At 36.1% G+C, this 23,999-nt stretch overlaps 1 protein-coding gene across 1 annotated transcript in view; it reads right to left on the bottom strand.

Moving 5' to 3' along the window:
• LOC113233754 overlaps nucleotides 1-23,999 on the bottom strand; it is a 177,659-nt gene that overhangs the window by 15,113 nt on the left and 138,547 nt on the right. The window contains exons 2-5 of the mRNA XM_026468944.1: nucleotides 7,358-7,463; nucleotides 6,259-6,370; nucleotides 4,459-4,625; nucleotides 356-439 (exon numbers count right to left, since the gene is read on the bottom strand). Coding sequence (XP_026324729.1) covers nucleotides 356-439; nucleotides 4,459-4,625; nucleotides 6,259-6,370; nucleotides 7,358-7,463 — 469 coding nt within the window. The remainder of the gene's footprint in view (nucleotides 1-355; nucleotides 440-4,458; nucleotides 4,626-6,258; nucleotides 6,371-7,357; nucleotides 7,464-23,999) is intronic.

The raw sequence follows: 23,999 nt of genomic DNA on the forward strand, positions 1-23,999 counted from the left end.
GACACTTTTTAGCGCGGACCCGACGTCCATATAATTGTAAGTCAATGATTTACAACAATTATTTAGCACACTTTTGTATATTGGCTGAATAGAGAAACTCTAATAATTGCCATCTTGTAGAACCTATTCAATTCAAATAAATTTTATTTCAAAAACTACCTAATAATATTAGTTTTTTCGATAAATGCTTGCGCAAAATCAACGGATTTACTGACACATATAAATGATTTTATGAGAGTACCTTTTTCGTTTTAAAATTTCAAATCAAAAGACGGCTTTCCAGGAGAACCGGCTCTATTTGGAATAATAAACAGAAATGTGTACAGGTGATCATAAGAATAATAAAAATACTTACCCAGCAACCACCTCGCCTCTTCGGTTTGGATACAATTCTGGGTGTTGGCCATATCGAAGGTATACTTCGAACTGCTGTTCAGCCCTGATGATAGAACATATCAGTGTTAATAACATTATAAGTAAACAAATTTATATGGTTACTTTGAGACCAATGAAATCAATCTAATTATTTGTAAAGAACAAAGAAGTTTTAGAAAAAAAGGTAATTTAGCTATTTATGTCTTCTTCGAGAAAATACATACAATAATGGATAACGGTTTATCATTGACTTTGCGGTTTATATATAGATTTATATATACAGGTTTATACATATTTGATTTGCTATATATATAGATATGACGACAGCTTTTTACTACTTAGACCACGACATTTTACTTGGCAAACCTTATTTATATGGTGTAAGGGGCAACATACACACAGGAACTTAGTCGGAAGGACTCAGTTGACCAAAATTAATAGAATCGACATAAAAACAAGCAAACAACAAACAAACGGAAATGGAATACAACTCTGAGCCTAAAGTAACACTATGGAGTCCCGCAAGGTAGTATTTTGGGACCATTACTTTTCCTAAAGCATCCTATCACCGAATGTTGCTATATGCGGGCGATTGTGCAGTGACATATATTAAAGAAAACGAAATAAATGCATGTTTAATTCACTAATAGAATAGCTTTAAGTAAATAATTTAAAAATTAATTTAGAGAAACAAAACTCATGAATTTTAAGTTGAGAAAAATAGCTAGTAAGATAAACGTAGAGTACAAAGGGACGCACAACGGATGTGTAACGAAAATGGTTCGGAAATATAACGAACAAGTTCTTAGGTATACAGATTGGTCATAAAATTAGCTGGAAATCACAATTAGAGAGTATTTGCAATAAACTCAACACTTATGCATACACATTATTATAAAATATGCTTAGCAAAGTTATAGACAGAGACTCGGTTCTTCAAGCATACTACGGTTATTTGCTTCCATATTAAGATACGGCATGATATTTTGGGGTAATGCAACTAATGTGAACTCAGTTTTTATGGCAAAAAAAAGATGTGTCAGAGCAATTTGTAGATTGAAGAGAACAGATAGCTGCAAACCATATTTTAAAGATCTTCGACTACTGACTGTTCCTTCACTTTATATCTACGAAACTGTCGTTTATGCCGAATGCACTCATACTTGTTCACGCGAACTCTGAAGCCAAGACTTTATGACCAACGTTTGAAAGCTTGTAAAACTACCTTCACGCAGAAAAGTACTTTTGTAACGGCTCCAAGAAATTACAATAATTTTTCGAAATTTTCGAACAAGTTATTGACTAATAAAATGTTCTATACAGTCTTCGAATTTTTGAATGATAAATCTCTAAATTTGTTGTCCAATTTTTGACATTTGGATATTGACGCCATTCATACTACTATATTATTTTGACATCTAGTTGCTATTAAAATTGACCCATGTAACTATCACCGTGTTTAAATTACTGACCGATTTATTAAATCCATGACGTGTGCACGCCTACGTAATATTATTGAATACGAAACATTTTACTTTCAATATTTGTATGCCTATTGTGTGGCCGGACACTGTGAAACTATACTTATTTTCATTGACATATGGACGTCGGGTCCGCGCTAAAAAGTGTCCGCACTTGTAAGGCGCTAAAATCGTATACAGAGCGCGACACTCCGCTTTAGTCTTCATTTGTTCTACGGACAGCGCGATACTGCGATGACATAACAATTTAAATTTCGAATAGGTTGACTTGGGACATTTTTTTCGTGGTTTTTGTATTAGACCCGTCGTCCATTTATTTGTAAGTCAATGCTTATTTTGTACATTATTCTATAACTGCAACCTGAGTTATTATTATCATATCTATTTAAGACATATTATTATTATTATTATAAAATTCTATGTTCCATACCACGTGTATTCTTCTACTGAGTCCACTGAAAATCAGCGTAATTGTAATGCGCAATTGTAGCGCACTCAGTGACAACAAGCTAAGAGTATGACGGATTCCGACAGCACAGCGCACACTGTTACGCTCATTATTCATTTATTATTCGTATTACTTATTACATTATTGAGATGAAAATGAGGCATGCTGTGCTTACTCTTAGTTTTAAATATTATGATTTAGTCGAAACTGCATATTGTACTTATATAATCAGTACAGAGTGCTAAAAAACCGATCTCAAAAGTAGGTGGAAATACATATAATTACCAAGTTTTATTGAAATCGGTTACCGGAAAGTGCGCAAACCCGGATTCATCCCCTAGTTCGCCACTATACGGAAATTGACACAGGAGATAATAAAAATCGGTTCTCACTACTCAAAGTTAAGAGAGAGAAAAACGCCTTGAATTGGAGAATAGCAAAATCAACCATTAAAATAATTGCTGCTTATAATAAAATTTAGGCGCTATTTATAAAAATGAATCTGAGAGGTGGACGATTTTCTTCAAAACTAAATGGGACTACTATGGAGGTACCCTCTTTCCAACAAAAAAAGAATCATGAAAATCGGTTTACAAATACCGGAGTTATCGCGAAACATATATAAAAAATACTGTCGAATTGAGAACCTCCTCCTTTTTTCAAGTCGGTTAAAAATGTGTGTATAATTTTCTATTTCTTTTTCTAATTTCCAGTAACGAGTGTTGAGTGTTTTGAAAACAACAAACATCTTCATACAACCACATTAGCAAGGTAATTCGTGATAACCGGCACCAGGGCCATTAATTATCGAATTAACTTCAACAATGTTAAGATTATATATTTCAAATAAGAGGTTTTCTGCTTTTTAAGAAATCTATTACAATGGTAGTTTAAACTTTAATCGGAGGGGCCTAGAATAGAATAGAATAGAATAGAATAGAATAGAATAGAATAGAATAGAATAGAATAGAATAGAATAGACAGACCTATAACAAATTAAGATTACAAAAAATTCTGATAAAATCAGAAACATCCATGAATGTATTAAAAGGTAAAAACTATTTTTGTGAAGGGTTTTAATTCGTTTTAATTTTAGAGACTACAAATACTGAGTAATAATTACATCATAATTAGTATATTTGACAGCTTCAAATCTGTAGACCGGGGTATAGATTCCGAAAACCGAGAACAAACTAAAGTCTAGAAACTTAGATTTAATGCACATTGAGTGACATGTGATGACAAATTAAGTAAAACGACAACCGAATGATGGCCAAGAACCGGGTACTTACGGCCGTTTGCCCAATATGGACGACGTACAGTACTACTCTAGAAGTCCGTCAATGAAAAGACGGGCCCTTAAACTGTCAAATCGCATTGTCACACATTTTGTCATCCACAGTGAGTAAACGCGTTTCGTGCTTCGATAATAAGGTCTCAGAAACAAGGAAAGTTTTGCAGCGACGTGGATAGATGACATCGTCAACTTAGCGCAAGACCTGCGCAAATTTCAAAAAGCTTAAATACGGCAGTGAATGAAGTCGGGTTGTAGTGGAATGCATTTAAACTATATATTCAAAGAATACTTTTCGAACAGTGAACACAGTGCGATAAAGTAAATCTTAATTATTTAAGGCAATATTTTCCTTCTTCATATATTACTCGAAATAAGGGAAAAATATCTGCATTAAAATAGTAAAATAAAACGCAGTAGATACTTTACTGCCTTTGAAGTCAATAGAGTGCGAAATGATTTGATAGATTTCACCGTTTACTGAGCACCGAAGGGGATGGTAATGCTCTGTATGCGGAAACAGATGCGTTTATTATTGAGTATCAGATGGATGCGGGAATGTTTGATGGATTTTAATGATATTTAGGTACGATGACGTAAAAGAAGAAGCGTACCACATAATTATGAATTTATAATTGAAGATCGGTACATTATGAAGAATAAGGAAATAGCATTATCTCAGTTTCGTGCATCTTCTTGAACATCTAGGCCGGTTGGCTTTCGATAATTTCCTCCGTTATCAAGGCAAGCGATAACAGACTATTTAATCAGATGTTTCTGAAAAGTTCCAATAATGCTCAGGTTTCGTAAGTTTGTGACAAAAAGTTACGCTTATCAGTGCTGTACTGCATCCGAGTTACCTTGAATCGAAGCTGAAGTAAGTCTGGTCGGTGAAGTTGTCGGCATGGAAGACGATTTTTACGAAGTTGGTCTCCGAGATGAAGGTCTGCGGCTGCTCGATCTCGCCGCAGAACAGACCCGGTTCTTTGCGGTTAGACACGTCCGTCTTTGCGTTGCCGTCCACGATCTGCCGCAATCAGGAAAATGTTAATTGACTATGTTGAGCAGCTGATTCAATAGACATTATTAGGGCAGATTTCCAAGGTTATTTGACAACTTATAAGGAATAATGGTTCTCGAGTGCAGAGCACAAACTTGATGAAAGAATCACAATTTTAGCTTTTGATTGCCGCGGTCCCACAATAACAATAATCCTCAAAGAATTTGGGTTACAAATAAACAACATAAATAATTTTTGTAATAAAAATTAAGAGGAAGTAATTTGAGGTTTTACCGAATAAGGTCGTTAACGCATTTACAAACATCAAATACATCTCCTAAATAAATATTCATACTGGTTTTCGAATTGAAGCGTTAGACCTAAACTTATTTTAATCCTGTAAGCAGACGAATGATCCCCTCATTACCCGTCCAAATTGGTTTTGCCTCCTCTTTACAGGGATGTAAAATTTTAAAATATAATTTTCATATGACTCTCGAAATACGTAATGATGTGTAATTTGAGCTGAAATGTTTCGCATCAAAAGTGATTTTTTTAGTCTTTGCATTTGTGTGTACTGAATACAAATTATGAGCGTCGTTGTTCTGTGAAAAAGTAGTGACGTCAAAGTTTCTTTTGGCTACGAAAACACTTTGACTCCGGAATTCAATTAATCTTCACAGGCTGATTCGGGGCAAAACTAATTACAAATCTATCGGTGTGTTTCTTCTTTGGAAAGAGCGCGGTGCCATGGAGCGAATGATAATTACAATTATCAAAATACCTTGCCAAACACAAAACAAAAATTGTATAATATATTTGTTTGTTTCTGTTTATTAATACTAAGTATTCAGTAGTTGATCATTAAATTTTATCGACAAAAGCTATAATTTAGGTCCGCCTTTTTCAATACTTTTGTGAGTGCTTGTCAATAATTTGAATGATCGGATTCCCTTTCAAAGCACAAAAGTAATGAATAAAAGTTATTCCCGTTGAGGCAGCCCTACCCGAACGAAACGAGTTGGCGAGTTCTTTTGGCCGTCAAACTTCAAAAATTAATTACTAAAATTGGAAAAGCGTGGGGCAACTCAATTACTTCTGGCGTCGGCCGGTTTTCACCACTTTTGACTTCAACTTTCTCTCCTTTCACTCGTTCTCGTTTTGTGCTCGGAATGTAATGTAACATTGTTTTCACTTCGAAAATATAGATAACGTTGTTAACGAACGTCTGCCGTTGAACATTTCACAGTAAAAGAGGAATGTAACAGATAAATTAATCTTTTAACATTAGGTTTTCGTTTACTTATACCAGCACAGTTGGCAGCTAGTTTCGCCAAACAATAACTTAGGCGATCTCAAGGGAAAACGTTGCCAGCTTCCTAGGCACTGTGCCCAGGGCGTATCAAAGTTCTTCCATTTCATTTTCTCTTATACAGTGTATTATTTATAACGCGATGTAAATATTTGCTATTATCCAAATAAATTGCTCTTACTACCCCTAGCACATCAGTTTATAACTAAATTTAAATTCGTTATGCTTGGTAAGTAGTTTGAAAATCGCAATGAAGAGAAGATACAATTGTGTACTGATAAACGTAAAATAGAATTAGGGGCGTGTTGCACTTGTCGAGACATTAAACTAACAACAATGTGTAACAACCTGCATGTATCCTTTGTGACAAGTTGTGCCATTGATCAGAGTCCCGACCTTGAACTTCTTGAACCGTATTCTTAGGATCCAGTCCTTCGGCGACCCTCGAAATGCTCGAAATCTGTCAACAAACGTAACAATTGTATTGTTCATGAACTACATTGCAGTAAATTTTCTGTAGCTTTGAATTTTCTCTGGGATACATATTGTCCTTTTATGATAAAATTACTAGTAAAAAATAGCTATCATGATGCATATGGACAATATCAACTTATGCCAAATCGTGTTGCAGAGTCGAAGATAGCTAGTTGGTTTTTATATTGTAAGTATATATATTTAATACATATAATAATAAATAATATATTAAATAATATATATATTTTTAAATTATGTAATTTTCTTTTTCTCAAGAAAGTACAATTTTGGAACGATGAGGTAAGATAGTAACGATGAAACCAATTAATTAAGTGGTGTTAATCATTCTCTTATTTAAATTCTTTATTCACCACTTTAGCTAGCTCAATACAAGTGCAAGACTTCAGATGCCTTCGAGGAGATTTTAGTAAATTTTTGGCGTGCAAGTTTTTTATTTCATAAATATTATACAACATCACATTCGTTGCTCTGATCCGAAAGAAAGTAACTCGAGCATACTAATCACGTTATGGAAATCGGTAACAACAACTGGGTCGAGGATTGAACCCGGGACGTAAGAGATAACGACAAGATGAAAACTGGTATGCAAGCCACTCGACCACTGAGGTTGTCAGTCTCTTCTGAATGTGGCTACGTAGCGTATATTTCATAGTCATCACCATTATCATCAACCTCCTTTGTTTCATCTGGGCGCTGGTCAAATGTGAGTTGGGGAATCCATAGGTTTTCCAAGTGTTGTGATTCTTCTTTGATGACCAATATTTATCACGGTATTTTCCTTCGTAGTTAGCAAGAGATATCGTCACTAAACATTCACAAATGTACGTAACTTAGAAGTTAAATGCCGTCACAGGGATTCGAATCATTGAAAAGGAACCATTTTCCTATTGGGCTACCAAAGCTCTTTTCATATTTCTTAACATATACCAGTTTATAATTGGGGTCTACTTACCTATACGTACATGTCAGAGGTCTTCCGAAGTTTTCCGGCGTGACAGGCGGCGACGACACGTCCTCGTATATCTCCACCGTTTTGTTGCAGTGGTCACGTTTTGAATCTGTACAAACAAATTGATTGTATTTAATAATAATAATAATAAACTTTTTTATTTTAAACTCACCAATTCATTAAGTTCTTTAGTATAATCTCAAAATTATTTTTAATGTATTTTTCTCAAACATGCTAGGAAATGTTTGCATTACTTCAAAAAACGAACACGCAAAGTTTGTTATCTAAGGACCGGGCGACTTCTTCTTGACCAACGTTTGCAATGTAAGTATGTCTAACCATACTGTTCGCTTCTCTGAACTTTTCTATTGATCTATTAATGAAAAGTCATACAGCCAATTGCTCAGTGTTCGTAATTGCGAGAATTAAAAACACCTACTTGTACCGCTTTTCATCACGATGCTTTCTTCCTTCGCCGTTGGCGAGATGTGTTGCTACTAAACGTTTAATGTACGTAATTTACAAATTAAAGTCTTCTAACTTCTCAATTCAGAAGCAATCTTCTCCCGCTGGTCTGCCACAGCTAATTGTACATAAATAATTATGTGTTCCCGTACATTTCTTACTTTTATTGGAAAGTATTCGCCCCACGCACTTACACCGGCGATGGCGTGACAATATGCCACATATCTTGTTGCGCCCGTGCCTCGCTATAACTAATGACACTGCAGTGCATAAGCCACTTTCTAAATAGTATTTTTAAAGCTTTTAATTTTCTCCCCATAATTATGAAACAATAATAATAGTTCTGCAAAGCAAATTTAATGCCTAAAGTGTGCTTAGATATAATACTTGCACCCAAGCGACACTGAAAAATAAATGTAACAAATTGATATGGAGTCTGTTCAGCGACTTCTTCATTGAATCAATCGCAACATGATTGCATTACAAAGACACGACGCAAGCACATAGAAAAATTCGTGAGGTCCGCTGGTTCGTTCCGTGGCTTAGTTGGTATAGCGTCTGGCACGGTAAGTTAGAAGACGTCGTTTCGAATCCGGCCGGATCGAAGGAATTTTTTCTGAGTGTTCGATCTTTGTATTAATAATTATAACAAACTAGTGGAGTAATTCACAAAAAATAATTGAATATCAATTTAAAATACAGCGAATAGCGACATCTCTCGCCAGGACTGGTAACTGTAAAGGTACTAACTGGGTGATAAATCTTTCATAGATTTCTCATAGATGGCGCTACGACTAAAAGTCGTTGAAAAAACAAATACAAAGACACGACGCAAGCACATAGAAAAATTCGTGATGTCCGCTGGTTCGTTCCGTTTGTATTAATAATTATAACAAACTAGTGGAGTAATTTCACAAAAAAATAATTGAATATCAATTCAATAAAAATTTAAAATGATTGAATTCATTACGTAAAATTGTTTTTATTTTTGTTGCAGAAATCATTGCGCTTGATAGGCTCATATAGAAACAAGTTACATTATTACCTTAGGCTCAATTTACATTACGGTGGAACGGAATGGAAGCGAACTTCTGTAATGAAATTGTACTTAGCAAAATTAACATTATGTCAATTGTGTAATGTACAAACTAGATACGAGCCAAAAAACAAGTCGTGCGTCTTCCGGCGAATTTTCGCGCATGCTCGGGAATGCTCGCGTATTCGCACGATTTTCCGCAGCTGCCAAGGCGACGCCTGGTGAATCCGTGGGAAGTATCGCGAAGGCAGGAGCAGTGTGACGTCAAACGTCCACGAAATACTACAGTCTCAAGGCGCAGTCGCGAGAAAGCTCGCGAATGCTCGAGCATGCCAGCGATGTCGCGCGCACTTCGCCCGCAGCAAGGCGAAATTTTCGCTTCAGTTTTATTCCGTGCCGTGGCAATGTTAATTGATTCTGAATAATATATTGTTTATTTTAATGACTTTTTTTCAGTTGCCTCGTTTATCGCCATTGACTACGCATAAAATGGTTACATAATGCGTTTTCTGACACGAAGATCAATACAGGTATATTAAAATGCAATTAAAACATCATTAATTCACGGATGTGGGCGTTGTAGTGTAGAAAAGTTAGTTTTCTACATTGCCTAGACCGGGGATCGAACTCGGGACCTCAGAGCCATCTCTGAGGTTCCGAGGGTCGAGAGGCTTTGACACTGGTTTTCATGGTGTCACCATTGACACCATGAAAACCACTGTCAAAGCCACTCGACTACGAAGGTCGTAAAAATATATGGAAATCCGGGGACATTACAATAATATGGTAACCCTGATCTGATGCTGCAACCGTAGAAAAATCGTGTGTGACTTTGTAACTTTTTGGAGTACACTGTTTCGTATCGTAGGTTTTTTGAGTTTAATTCAAATTTTATTATATTTTCTTCTCAGTGGTACTAGCACCACTGCTCCGAAATTATTCCATCGAGGCATTCCTTCCCTGGTTGTGATAAAAAATCAGCTGTCGTTTACATTTAGTTCAAGAACAGCGAGAACAGAATAATCTTCATTTTGTATCCGTCGACGTTTGACAAAGGGAACGTAGGGGGCATAATTCCCCTTCGATCATAAACCTCGCCCATAAAATCACCCTCAAATCTCTTAGTGCACGTTGCAAATCACAATATCCAACATTCGTATTTCATTTAAGCAAAAGACTCTTTTATTACGCGCATTCAAAAGTATGAGGTACTTACTGCCAGTGCAGTGCTCTGAGCTCTCCAGATTGATATTGAGACTAAGCTTGGATATCCAGCGAGCCTATATGTAACGAGAGAGATATCGGATACTGCATATACTGTTTTGGAGCTGCTCTAAGGAGGCGATTATGGGGAATTTTTAATGTATTCGAATCCTTTGCTAAGTGCACCATTAATACAAGTGATGAAAAAAGAAAATAAAGTTGTATACGATGTAATTAAAACTACATATCCTAGACTTGCGATTATAATTGTAAGTTAATGTACAAAGTCAAAGTACGCCCCGTATATAACTGCCGCCTTACCTATTTCTTCTGCTAAGCAGTAATGTCAGCATTACGGTGTTCCTATTTTGAAGGGTAAGGGTAATGGTGAAATTACAGGCACATGGGACTTGTCAACTTATGTATCTGGGTGATGGGCGCAGTGGCAGTGCCTCTCAGACCTTTGTGATCTAAACCTCTGAGGACACTGCAATTGTTATGGACAGGCGTGTGGTTTACCATCAGGCGCACGACTTGTTCGTCCCGTCACTTGATATTTAAATAAACTCAGTACAAAGTACTAAAAAAACCGACCTCTACGTGGAATTACATCTATTTGCCAAGTTTTATTGACATGTTTCCTAGTTCACCACTACACAGGACTCGACACAGGAGATAATAAAAATTGGTTCTCACTACAGAAAGTATATTGAGAGAGAAAAACGCCTTGATATGGAGAATAGCAAAACCAACCATTAAAATAATTGCTCTTTGAGTAAAATTTAGGCGCTATTTATAAAAATGAATGTTCATACGTGACCTTTAGAGGTGGATGATTTTCTTCAAAATGGATAGGGACCTCTATGGACGTACCCTCTTTCTAACAAAAAAGAATCATGAAAATCGGTTTACAAATACCGGAGTTATCGCGTAACATACATACAAAAAAAAAAACAAAAAAAAAACATACAGTCGAATTGAGAACCTCCTCCTTTTTTGAAGTCAGTTAAAAAAATACTTTTATTTTACAGAAATATAACAGAATCCACCGGGCTGTACGGGACAACTCCGATCAGTACCGCGTCGCACTGCACTTCACGAAAAAAACCCGCGAGTTATAGGACCGACCTACTATGAGCACCTACCCGCCGAACTATAAAACGAATATTGTGAGGAAACGTTTAGAAGAAATTTCTATTGGAAAAGTCCCTTTACTCAGTAACAGAGTACACTCAAAGTACTTAATAAATAATTAAATTATTATATTTATTAATGAATTTGACATTCGCCGTAATATTACACTGTAATATACATTTATTAGTTATTGAGAATCCATATTGACATTTCCTGTATAAATACTTGACATTGTTAGTTTAATTAAATTATTTATTAGTTCCATTAATTATGTTGATTTTGTACGTGTACACTACTGTACGTGTACTTATGACTCACTATTATAATAATTAATTCTTGATTATTTTGTAAACTGACGCTCACTTTTCGAAGAGTCGTAGGAAATAACATGTAATTGTATTTGTATGAAATTTGTAATGTTGAGAGAAATAAACGAAACGAATCTATACTTCACACAAACTATGCATCATCTTTGAAGTGCACCTTCAATAATATAAACAGTTGTTTCACCATTAATCGAAGTAGTAAGTGTGTAAAATTTGGTGGTTTTTATTAAGATTAAATCACAGTCAATATATTAAATACATAAACGGAGTGAGGACTGCTAATCGCGATACAAGATGGCGTAGTCGGGTATTTAGTACGTATTTGTACGCCAGATGCCGCGACGAGTACCAAATAAGTATTTGGGTTCAATCAATCCACACACGTGATTGGTTTTCAAGCTACAATTTATCAAATGTACTCTAATGTCTAGTAATTACATACCAATCAACTAGATGGCGCTCATTGCACAGATTTCTAAGGATACTACCGGCTATTTTGTTTACTTTGTTTAGAATTAGCTACATCTATCCATATTAGTTATATATATTTAATAATTACTTTGTAACACGCATATATTTTATATTTTTACTGAATTGATTCAATTATTTTTTGCGAAATTACTCCACTGCTTTGTTGTAATTATTAATACAAAGATCGAACACTTAGAAAAAAGAACTAAAAAGTCGTTGAAAAACCAAATACAAAGACACAACGCAAGCACATAGAAAAATTCGTAAGGTCCGCTGGTTCGTTCCGTGTCTTAGTTGGTATAGCATCTGGCACGGTAAGCTAGAAGACGTCGGTTCGAATCCGGCCGGATCGAAGGAATTTTTCCTGAGTGTTCGATCTTTGTATTAATAATTATAACACATATATTTTGTCAAAGTTCAGAAATAACTTTAGCTCATGGTCAATATTCGAATAATATTACAAGGAAAACTTCTTACATTTTATATTAATGAGGAATTAATTTATATCCTCGACCATTTACGTAATATAAACTACTTCCAGGCTATTCATCAGCTCTATCTAGATGAAAGACGGAATTTTGCCCTTTTCAGAGTTTCGATCTGGGGGTGTACTATAAGCTCTTACAGCAATTCTATTTAAGCCCGTAAGTTGGATTACCTGTCAAATTCGTACTATGACCCTATATGACTTTATACACGATATAACTTACAAGATACTTTCCAATTATGTTATCAAATAACAAACTTACCTTATTCATTTCAATGACAATGACTAGACATGACATGTAATTTTGTCGTACGACAAATTGTAAAGTATGATTGAAAAGTTGCCGATATTACAAAACAATTCAATAAGTATAATTAACAATAAAATTAATAAAAAAAATTCTCATTTTGACCACAATCGGTTAATTGTACTTGAACGCTCCCAGGATAGTACCTACATCTGTCTATTTCTTTCATATGACTTAGTATGTAGTTCCATCTCCCTCTTGTTAGATGTCAGCCAGCCAGCCAGAGACAATAATTAACGTTTAAAAAGTAAAACTCATCATTCAACCATGTCATTCCCGTTCAACTTTGTGTAGGTCATGATACGAATTTAAGCAATTCAGTTTTACCACGTCAAGTGAAACTCATAGTAGGCCCCCTGTGGTACGGAGGTTAGCAGTCCTCTTGTCATTTGTCCATAGTTAAAGTAAAAGTACCTAATTACCTATATAAACTTAGGAATTAATGTAACTCTGTGAACGAATGGGTAATTTGTACGAGAGGATAGAATTACTGAAAGAGGGTTTTCCGAGCCCCTATTGGACGTATAATATAAGACGACGGGTTAGCTGCTAGTGCTGTTGTCGATTGTTTTTATAAATTTTATTTAATAAACTACTTAACATTTATTTTAAAAAGTTTCTTTCCTTTACGCAATTCCACATACATGCACAGGGTGTCCCATGGCTATGCGTCTCAGAAGGACAGTACTTTAAATACTGTAAACAGGATATTTTGCTTCATGGAGATATTATTTTATTTTTAATAGGAATTAATGCAGTATTCAAAGGTTTTTAAAAAGTAGCTTGCCTCACCTGGGAATCGAACCGACCCATTGTGAAAAAAAATCCTGTTTATATATATGGCGCCTGGTGTTCAGGGATATGCTTGTGAGTCTGTAGCAGTTGCAGTGCCACTCAGAGCTTTAAATCGCAAAGATCTGAAGGACACTGCCACTGCGCCTGTCACCCGGATAGATAAGTTGACAAATCCCATAAGCCTGTAATTTTACCAGCACCCTTACCCTTCTAAACCGGAACACAGTAATGCTGACATTGCTGCTTGGCAGCAGAAATACGTAAGGTGGCAGTACTTCCCTGGACGAACTCTATCACAGCAAATTAATTTATGTGATCTACTCGTAATAAAGCAAAATACCTATCTACGTTATTTAAATTTCTTTCCCTCCGTGGGACAGCCTGTATAAAACATATACTTCACCTTTTCCCATCGACGTAGGCGGAGACCACAGCCGTCCACTTGATACGATCCTAGTACGCATCTTTCACCTTATCAACACACATCAATGCTTTTGTACACGCTCCTCGGTTAAGAGCACACTTGACCTGGCCTTTCTTTAGGGCGTCCTCAATTTGGTTGCGGTAAGTTAGCCTTGGCCGGTCCTTAACAACGGTTTAGGTCATCATAAAAGAAATTACAAATTAATTAATGCTAATTGACCCGACCGACCTTAGAGTCGAAGTGAAGGATGGAGTAGTCACGTTTCCAAAGCGGTATACGTACTGGGCGATGCGTCTGCAATTTACTCAATACACGCTGTATAGCACAGTGATGTTGTGTGCAATACAATATTAGTGTTAAGGCGAGGTATTTCAACGCGAGACGAGTGTCCGATGGCGATTGACGGGGCAACGAGTGGCGCGGCGCGCTGGGCAATTTTCAAATTTTGTGATAAATGTGAATTTAATAATTAAAAGGGGTTCAATAGAAAACCAAAATTTACGGGTTCTCTGTAGTAGTTAAAGAGAAATATCTCCAAATAATTCGTTTTAGATTTTTATTCTAGCCTATTTTCAGCCGTTTATATGATCGAGGCGAAGTATGTACTATCGTGTAATGAATTAGCACATTCTTTAGACAATAACCTTAGGTGTATCGTATATTTTTTGTAAGACCTTTATTTAATAACAAATACCTTAACCATTTGATCTAGCAAAATAGTTTTTACCGCTTCTCTTCCGGAGCAGAGTGTCTGCAGGGCTGAGACAAGTTTAACTCATTTATTGTCATAAACCAATAGCCATCTCCTTGCTGTAAATAAGTCCTATATTGAACGAACACTACACCATTTTAATATTTTATGAGATTTATCATTCTGAAGACAAGTGCGCCGAGCGGTAACGCTCTCAGTTTTTTGTTTATCCCAGAGTAGTTCGGGCCCGCGGGCGTTGGCAACTTTCGGCCCACTGGGCGCTTAGGGCCCGAAATACATCAAATCTTGTCGGCTCCGTCTGGTGGGTTGGTGCGGTACAAGTAGTTATCAAAGTTTTCAGGCTCGAGATTATTTTCTTAACTCAATTTCAGATATAGTGCTTCGTCAGTGTGGCTTAAGTATCTTTTGCGTAAATAGACTGAGTTTATAAAGCATATTTTACATTTCGTAATACCGTTACAAAGATCTTATAAAAGAGCTCTTTCAGCATCAAAACCTTTGTCGTGTAACATAATGCTGGTGACATTAAAAGCACATGGAACTTGTCAACTTATGTTTCAGGGTGACGGGCGCAGTGGCAGTGCGCCTCAGATTTTTGCGATTTATAGCTCTGAGTGGCACTGCAACTGTTATGGGCAGGTGTGTAGCTTACCACCTGGCGCACGACTTGTTCGTCGAGTCCCTTTTATAATATTGGAAAAAAATTGTATGGTAACTTTCAATCAGATAAACAGATATATAAAATGCTTTAATCAATTATATGAAAAGTTATTTCCTGAAACGAAATACTATAATTTTAAAACCAAAAAAACAGAAATTGAAACTTACAAAGCTCCTTGTATAAAACGCGAGCTTTAAAAGATGTCTTCCTGCAAGTCGAGACCAAGTCCGAGTACAAAGTCTACCTTTAATAAAGCTTAGGCTCCTGTGTCAATCTTCCTGCTCATAAGACCATAGTCATCACCATCTGTAAGCCAACTACTCGTCGAAATGATGACAATGGTCTACAGTCACCAGTCATGACCCATATCACTATAATTTACTGTACTGGACTTTTCCCAGTCATCTGTCGGCGAAGTGTCCCCAGAAGCAATTTCGGTGCGCCTCCACAGTGTAACCAAACTTGCTCCATACAGAGCTGTTTATTTTTATCTACACCCAAACTTTGCTCCCCGAACACCAATAAAACTAAAAGAAAGCTACAATACTACTTCCTCGCGACCTTTAACATGCTTTTGTTTGGGGAGTTGCTTTCAGTTGGACAAAACAAGGGTTTACTTTCAAGTAATACGTTGCCCACATTGCCGGTATTTATTACATTCACACATAAGTAAGTTGTTTAAAAATATAGAAATAATTAGTGTTTATTACTCTAAATTCGTTTAAATTCCAATATCTGTCTGTTCTATTCTCTGTACACAGTAAAAATGCTGCTTAAGTACTTGACTATAAGGTCGGTACGTGTGATATTTTAAGTTTGAAAGTTACTATTTTTCAGTGTTTGATTTTAATTTAATGTTTAATTGACAATGTAGTCGTATTCTTACCAGGTGAAGCCTGAAAACCTGCAAATTGCTGAGGCCTTTCTTCGTCATAGCTTGAATTGTTATTTTAAGTTGTGTATTGCGTTGAAGAATAATCTTTTTATTTTTTCATTACTTAATCTTCAATGTATTCCGGAGAAAGAGCGGCGAGTACAGCGTGGTGGTATTAGTCTCTCATATCCTTTGTTGACTAACTATCATAAGCGGAAGGCAATTTTTCAAGGCAACGTATACGGTTAACACGTCACGTCTTTAGTTGTAACTCGTGCTCAATTCGACAAATCGACAATCAGGGAATAATGTTAAGTAAAAATCGTAAATTTTCTCAATTATGACAAAAATAACATAATGGCAGTTAGTGAGAAATATTAGTTACTTTAGGTCCTATAATTACAGCAACAGCGGTGATAAAGAAGGGGTCTAAAAATTAAGGCTTTAAATATCGGTACTTACGGTACGCGTTTATCAGCAGTTTAAATTATTACGTTCACGTGAAAAGAAGCTACAGTCTGAATGTTATAATAATTATATAAAATTTACCGAAGAATAAATTACATCTGCTCCGAAATATTTTTGGAGTGTCATTAAATCTAAGTTCTGCCCTAACAATACTCCTTCTTATATGACCTTAGGGGAGTCCTCTGCTACTGATGGCGAAACTATTTGTAATTTTTTTAATGACTACTTTCATTCCGTGTTTATTCCAGCCAGCCAACCAATCCGCTCGTCTGGCCATGGCAATGAGTCAAGCCGTGTAGAATCTTTCATCAATGTCTCGGAAATACATATAACACATAGTCTAGTTGAAAAAAATCTAGAACGAGTTGATGTTACTAAGGGCGCCGGTGTTCATCCTCTTTTCATATTTAATTTATCTAAGGAGTTATCTGTTCCTCTTTCTGTTATTTACATTAAATCTCTAAAGGAGGGACATTTTCCCGAATTATGGAAAAGGGCCCTTGTCACACCAATTCCAACATTATGTTACATTGTAACATAACTCATGTTTACGATAAAATGAAATTAATTAATTATGTAACATAACATAACTCATGTTTACGATAAAATGAAATAGTGTAGCACTTATCGGAATTTAAAAATAGTTGATTCCCTTCACAATAACGTTCAAATCTTACATGTTATGATTATGTTCTTTTAGATAGTAAAATAAAGAGAGTGCATGAAATTAGAGACCTCGGGGTGATATTAGATGCCAAGCTACATTTTAATATTCACATTGATAATATAATTGGTAGAGCTTATAAGCAATTGGTATGATTCTTCGCCTTACTAGACCATTTAATATAGCATTTACCTATAAAATTTTATATTATTTTTTCGTTCGATCACTTTTAGAATTTGCATGTGTCGTATGGAGCCCTCAATACACCGTTCATATTGCACGCATTGAAAAAGTTCAAAACAAATTTCTAAAATCATTAGACTACCGAACAGGGAATTTCTTTGTTGACTATGAAACTGCCGGTAAAAGGTATAATATAGATTCCCTAGTTAACAGACGTGTCTTCTTGGATGAAATTTTCCTATATAAAATAGTTAATGGTAATATAGGCTCTGCTTCCTTACTACAATTGATTAATTTCTATGTTCCAAGAATCTCCTCACGTTCCAAAAAATTTTTATTGTTACCCATTTTCTACAAATTACGCCAGAAACTCATTTATTAGACGCTCGTGTAGGTATTATAACGACAACTTGAAAGACGTCGATATGTTCTCTTTATCGCTGGTAAAGTATAAGCGAAAAGTGGGAGATATTATATTTCACAGAGCACCTAATGCATAACCTTATATTGTTTAATTTCTTTTTTTGTTGGATGTCATCTATACTGTTGTCCGTTGTACAAATTTTCTTATATTCGTAATTATTTAATGGAACAATCTGGTCTGCTAGTAATTTTAATGTTTTTATATGTAACATTTGTATAAGACTGTATGTTTTTCCTAAATAAAAAAAAAAACTTTCAGGAACCGGTATCAATACACTTACTACAATACCGGTACTTAGATACTGGCCGTATAAATTATACACACCTTTATTTTCAAAAAACATGATTATCACCGACTTATTGTAGCGGTATCAATTAGTCGGTACTGTGTATGTTCATATAACATCTGTATAATATTCCGGTACTAATATTTTAAGTGCAATTAAATACTTATTATGATTTACGGCCGCAGCCGTAAGTAGCAAGCTAGCAACGTCTCAGGGACTACTATTGGGTACCGGTATCGGTACCGGTGTATCTAGGTAAATATATTTCCATTGGCACCGGTGTTAGGTATCGAAATGTAGAATAGTAATATTTAACAATTGAACTGCCTCGGTGGCCGAACGGTAACCATCTCCTGGGCCGGGAGAAATATTTGTATGGCCTACATTTATTTCTCTCGTGAGTTTAGGTGTAATTTGTGGTTGTGTATGTGTATATCCATGGCATCCGCGACACAGAGTTTCCCTAGTGCGGGGCTATGTTGAGTGTGTGCATTATTTATTATTATTGTTTAATTTACAATACACGCATACAGATTCCAAGCTCTGCTTAAAAGTGAACGAAAGGATGTGTTAGTATTAAATGTGATGCTTTGTGAAATTATGAACAATTGTGCAATACCATCCACTCACTGAAATTAATCGAACGTGTATGGATTTACCTCGTGTTTCAGCTTTGTGCAAGCAGTCTCTACCAATTATTGGCACACCGAATACTCAATACAGAGAACAGAAACTCGGCCGAGCGCGCACGGCGCGTGTACGCCGCAAATATAAATCCGCCTTTGACTGTCAAAGAAGCCGTTACCCATATATAGCTACTGTTTGTGTAACTCAATTTGCCTGTAAGTGTTGCTTGATTGAGATGTTGAGAAACAGGTTTAATGAAAGCAATAAGTAAAGATTGTGGCCCAGTGGGAGAACGGCTGTTTCTCGACTGAGATGTTTACAGTTCAGTGTTTACAGTTAGGATGAAAGCATCCTGGTGAAACATGTCGAAGAAGGTTCACAACTTTGGAAAACATATGAAGTCCCTCAAGCCGCACGGGGCCAGCAAGGCGGATTACGGTCTGAATTCTTTCGTTAGAGAGATCCTAAGAAGCCATACAAAGTATTTCTGTATTAAGTGTCCTTGTTTACGTGTGCAATAGTTTTAATTTTACTTTTATTTCTTGTTTTGTTTATGTACGTTTTATGTTGAAATGTTTTGATTGTTTTGTTTTGTAGGCTTCTTCTGTGGTGTCATTTGTGGTAAACAAATAAATATATTCTCTTCCTTTTTGTTCTTCTTTCGACCTTTCTTTCTAGATCCGTCCCTCCGTCCAGCAAGTGAACTCCCCTTTATTAAGGATTAAAATAGTAGTAGAGGTATACTAGCGAGTAAGTGCCCTAAAGATCCGTACGATGGTTCCTTTATTTTACAGCAAGTAAGTTTAGAGCGAATGAAACTTTCAGAAAAGACGATAAAATTGTATATAGTTTCAATGTTTCTGCTCTTTGATCTTTGCTCGCAACTTGTAATCGAAATAAAACAAAAAACACGAAACTTCCAGAACATTCGAGAAAGTTCGAAATGTTTCATGTATTTTAATGCGGACATTTCAAGATACGTCGACGATCACGTCATCGTGGCATATGACATCCATAGGATTAGTCAAATTTGAGGTATTCATGCGAATTTATGTCATTCAATTTGAACGTACTGATGGTAAAAAACACGTAAATAGCATTTTGAATTTCACTTTGTGTATAGCGTCCCAAAAATACCCAAAATGAAACAGCCTGTATGTTCCAATAATACGTTTTTATTTGTAAATCACTCCACATTTATACAGTTTCCGTGAACAACTCAATAGCGCGTTTTAGAAAATTGCATAAAAGGTTCAACGCCATCTAGCGGCGTCTTACCTAAACTAAATTTATGTATAATGTTAATAGAAGTATTAACACTTTGCGTTTCACAATTCATACTATTTGGAACTCGAATGTATTGCCTATCACTAACACAATTGTACCGAAAGGTATATTTTGAATAGGAAATATATTAAAACAAATAATACATTATAAAGGTGGGTAGTTCATTGGGAGAACGAATGCTTCTAGAAGAAAGTCTCATATTAGGTTGTTGTGCAGTAAGATAGTTCGGATGACATCTGGTTAGCGACGTATAGTGAAACTGGAACAGTCTTAGATAGTGTCTGTATTCGTTAATGGAGGTTAATTAATAAATTGAATTACAATACAAAGAATCTTCAATACGCAATTTTTGACCTACTAAAGTAGCCATGTGGCTTCGACACGTTACAAAAGAAAGAAGAAAAAAGAAAATACATTTATTTGACTTTACAAATGACATCATAATAAAAAAGGAACATCACAAAAAAACAAGAATTTAATTAAATTTTAACACAGAGTATTTACATGAACATAAATAAAGACATTAAACGATATTTTGTATAGCGCTAGCTGCGGTAACAAATTGGTCACTAACTCAGTGTTTGCTTCACTTCACTTCGCAGTTGGGAAGTCGACGGTTCGAATCGCTATGGCGACATGTCACATGGGTTTAATTTCTAAGTCACGTACTTATGTGTATGTTCAGTTCCTATTAGGTAAATGTTTAGGTTTTGCTAAACCTCTTGCCAACGGACAACATAGTGGTGTAACTTGAACGTCGACGGTTTACAATATTTGAAAAAACGTGTAAAGTCACGTAAGTGAGTAGACTTATGTCATGGCTTGATGATTAACAGATAAACTTATTTTTATAATGTGGCAATGAATTTAAAAGCAAACGTCCTATACAGTTTTTATATGTAGGTGAGTCGTGTATACTCAGCGGAAGGAAGAGGGCTTCTTGAGCAGTTGCCAAACAAAAGGTCATAGCGTTCTACTTTTTAGGCGTGTTCGGTAAAGTGCTTGGGTTTGCTAATCTAGTTTTTGTACCGGGTCAAAAGTTTTTTCGAATTCAGTTTTCGGACAAATGCCACTTTTTAAGTGGGAACCAATTTTTCACAACTCCGCTGTAATGTGTGGAATGAAAACGTTTCGGTACAAATTTGTATAAGCAAATGATGCGCATGTTTTCCGTATTAGGGTGCGTTCAAATTAGCGCTTGTAAAACTACTTATTTTCATAATATAGTTTTTAAAAGCGCGGTTGCTACGTCGTAGACGTGCCACACCCGCGCCACTTTTGTAGACTACGTAGATGTAGTATAAACCTGGCGCAGCTGCTGTGTCACAGTCGCGCCACACACGTGCTACAGCAGCGCGTAGAAGCGCCTACCATATAAAATAATTACGATCATTAACCGATTACACGTACCACTGCTGGGTACGGATCACCTCTAAGGAGAGGGTTTAAGCCGTGGTTTCATTGGACCAGCGTGGTCTATGCCGATCCAATAAAAATTCGACACACTTCAATGGTATTGCTGCTAAACATTCACAAATGTACGCAACTTACAAATTATAGTCACAGGTGCATACCGGTACAAGATTCAAATTACGAAGCAACCGTTTTTCTATTGAATTAATTATTAATTAAAACAGTTGTATTTACTCACCACAGACCACACAAATACTCGTGGTACCCACCTACTAATTTTTTTTTTCAATTTTAAATTATCACCAGCTTTAGACTCGTTAAAAACTCTTTGTTACGACCAGGCCGTACAAAGTGTCTACGCAATTTTCCATCAGAGCAAACGCCAGCCGAATAATGTTTTGCGCTTGATGTTAACAAAGAATTACGACTATTTCTTTATTCTCAAGGAAAGGATAAGGAAATCCCGTTATTGTAACTGACGGAAAGGCGCCAATCTAAGTTGATCCTATTCCGTATATGCTTTCATGACTGCGCGAAGCTTTTAATAACTTTATTTTACATATTTTTTATTTATTTTATTACATACACAAAATAGTTTACGTTCAGAGGTATAATTATCTAATAATAATACATAGCTACAGAATTTCGTGTATGAGCACAAGAGAAACGGAACTTAGTCCGGGACACTCTAACTCCAGAATACCCAGACCAGTATCAAGTTGGGAAACGAACCCGGGATCTCCTCGTTGCCACCGAGGTTGCCAAATATATTTACAAACTGAAATACCTTAACCTAGAATGTGAACCCAAAACACCTACACAGGTAAATGAAAAAAAGAGCGATTACGAACTTAAATATAATGAGAATAAAGACGAAGAGATGAATTGAAGTGATTAAGGAGATTTATATGAAGCCTATAAAGTTTAATGTCAAAAACATCAATAAGACCTGGAGGTTACAGAATCTGGAGATTTTGATGTTAAATCATTGTACGATCGGCATATTTTACGGTTATAAAAATATGTAGGTATAATTTATGATCATGAACATTCAATACAAGGTTTTAGGGTTTACTTTTAGCGTTTTGCTACAAAAGTCACGACAGAAGAGGCAAGCAGCAATGACAATCTATTTGGAATTGCATTCTCTCTTAAACACAGGAGAGAATTACTCCAGAGTCTTCGGAATATTGGATTTTTATATTTTGAGGTCAGCGACATTACTTTGACGGTGACGGAAAATGTGACTCCTAGATCATACTGGAAGCTTTTTCCTGTATCCAGTATTTAAATTCCGCCTGATTAAACATGACTCTCGATTCTCTAAAATATGACTACCTCGGGATACTCGATTAATGTGAAATTCTAGGGAAACCTGAACCCGATTTCCTAACATTATATTGACATTGTTTGCAAAGTGGTAAACCCACAGGGTAAACCCATAGGAAAACTCGTTGCTTCTCGATTGAAAGATTGACGGATGACCTCAATTTTCAAGTTATGCACATTTATGAATGTTTAGTAGCATTATTACTTCTCACTAACGGTGTAAGACAACCCTGTGGCGAAATATGGCCTAAATTACTTCTTTAAAGCGTGCTGAAACTCATTGTTGCTCTAACCATCGAATGCCAGATATTCAAAAGTTTTTGGTTAACTCAACTAATATTTTAAGCTGGTGTACGACGTACGTAATCCGACCAAAGGCCACTAAAACATGCCACGCGAAAAATATGAACGCATGAATAAAACATATCTATAGCAACTATAATGTCGGCCAATTGATTGTTATTGAGCTGCCGAAGGGTGAAATGGTGTAATAGCTCTCCACGGAATGGTGGAGGGTTCGTCACAGAAACCATATGGGGAACTTACTTTTCTAAATTAACTCTCCATATGGGAGTTCTGGCTCGCCCCCGACATCATTACGTTGCTACTTACACAGAAAATTTGTGCGATTGTCGATCATTAATCCTTGTAGGACGAAGTAGCCTAATGTTGACACTTATGCTGTCACCCCGAGTTTTCTAAAATAAGACCGCCTATTGTACTCTATAATAGTAAGTGACAGGACGAACAAGTCATGTGCCTGGTGGTAAGAGACATGCCTGTCCCTAACAGTTGTAGTGTCACTCAGAGCTTTAAATCACAAATCTCTGACGGGCCTGTAATTTTACTTTTCGAAACCGGAACGCAGTAATGCTCACATCACTGCTTGGTGTCCGAAATAAGTAAGGTGGCAGTACTTCCCTGGACGAACTCTTTCTTCAATAATTGGATTTCGAGTGACAATAATTGGGTCCTTTAACCTTTAATTGACACGTATACACATTTGTACAAGACAATAGGAATTAACTACATGAATATTGCATATAGCACAACAGTACCATATAAATGC

This window comes from Hyposmocoma kahamanoa, unplaced genomic scaffold (assembly GCF_003589595.1).
Source record: "Hyposmocoma kahamanoa isolate Upper Pololo Valley unplaced genomic scaffold, ASM358959v1 80, whole genome shotgun sequence".
NCBI lineage: Eukaryota > Metazoa > Arthropoda > Insecta > Lepidoptera > Cosmopterigidae > Hyposmocoma > Hyposmocoma kahamanoa.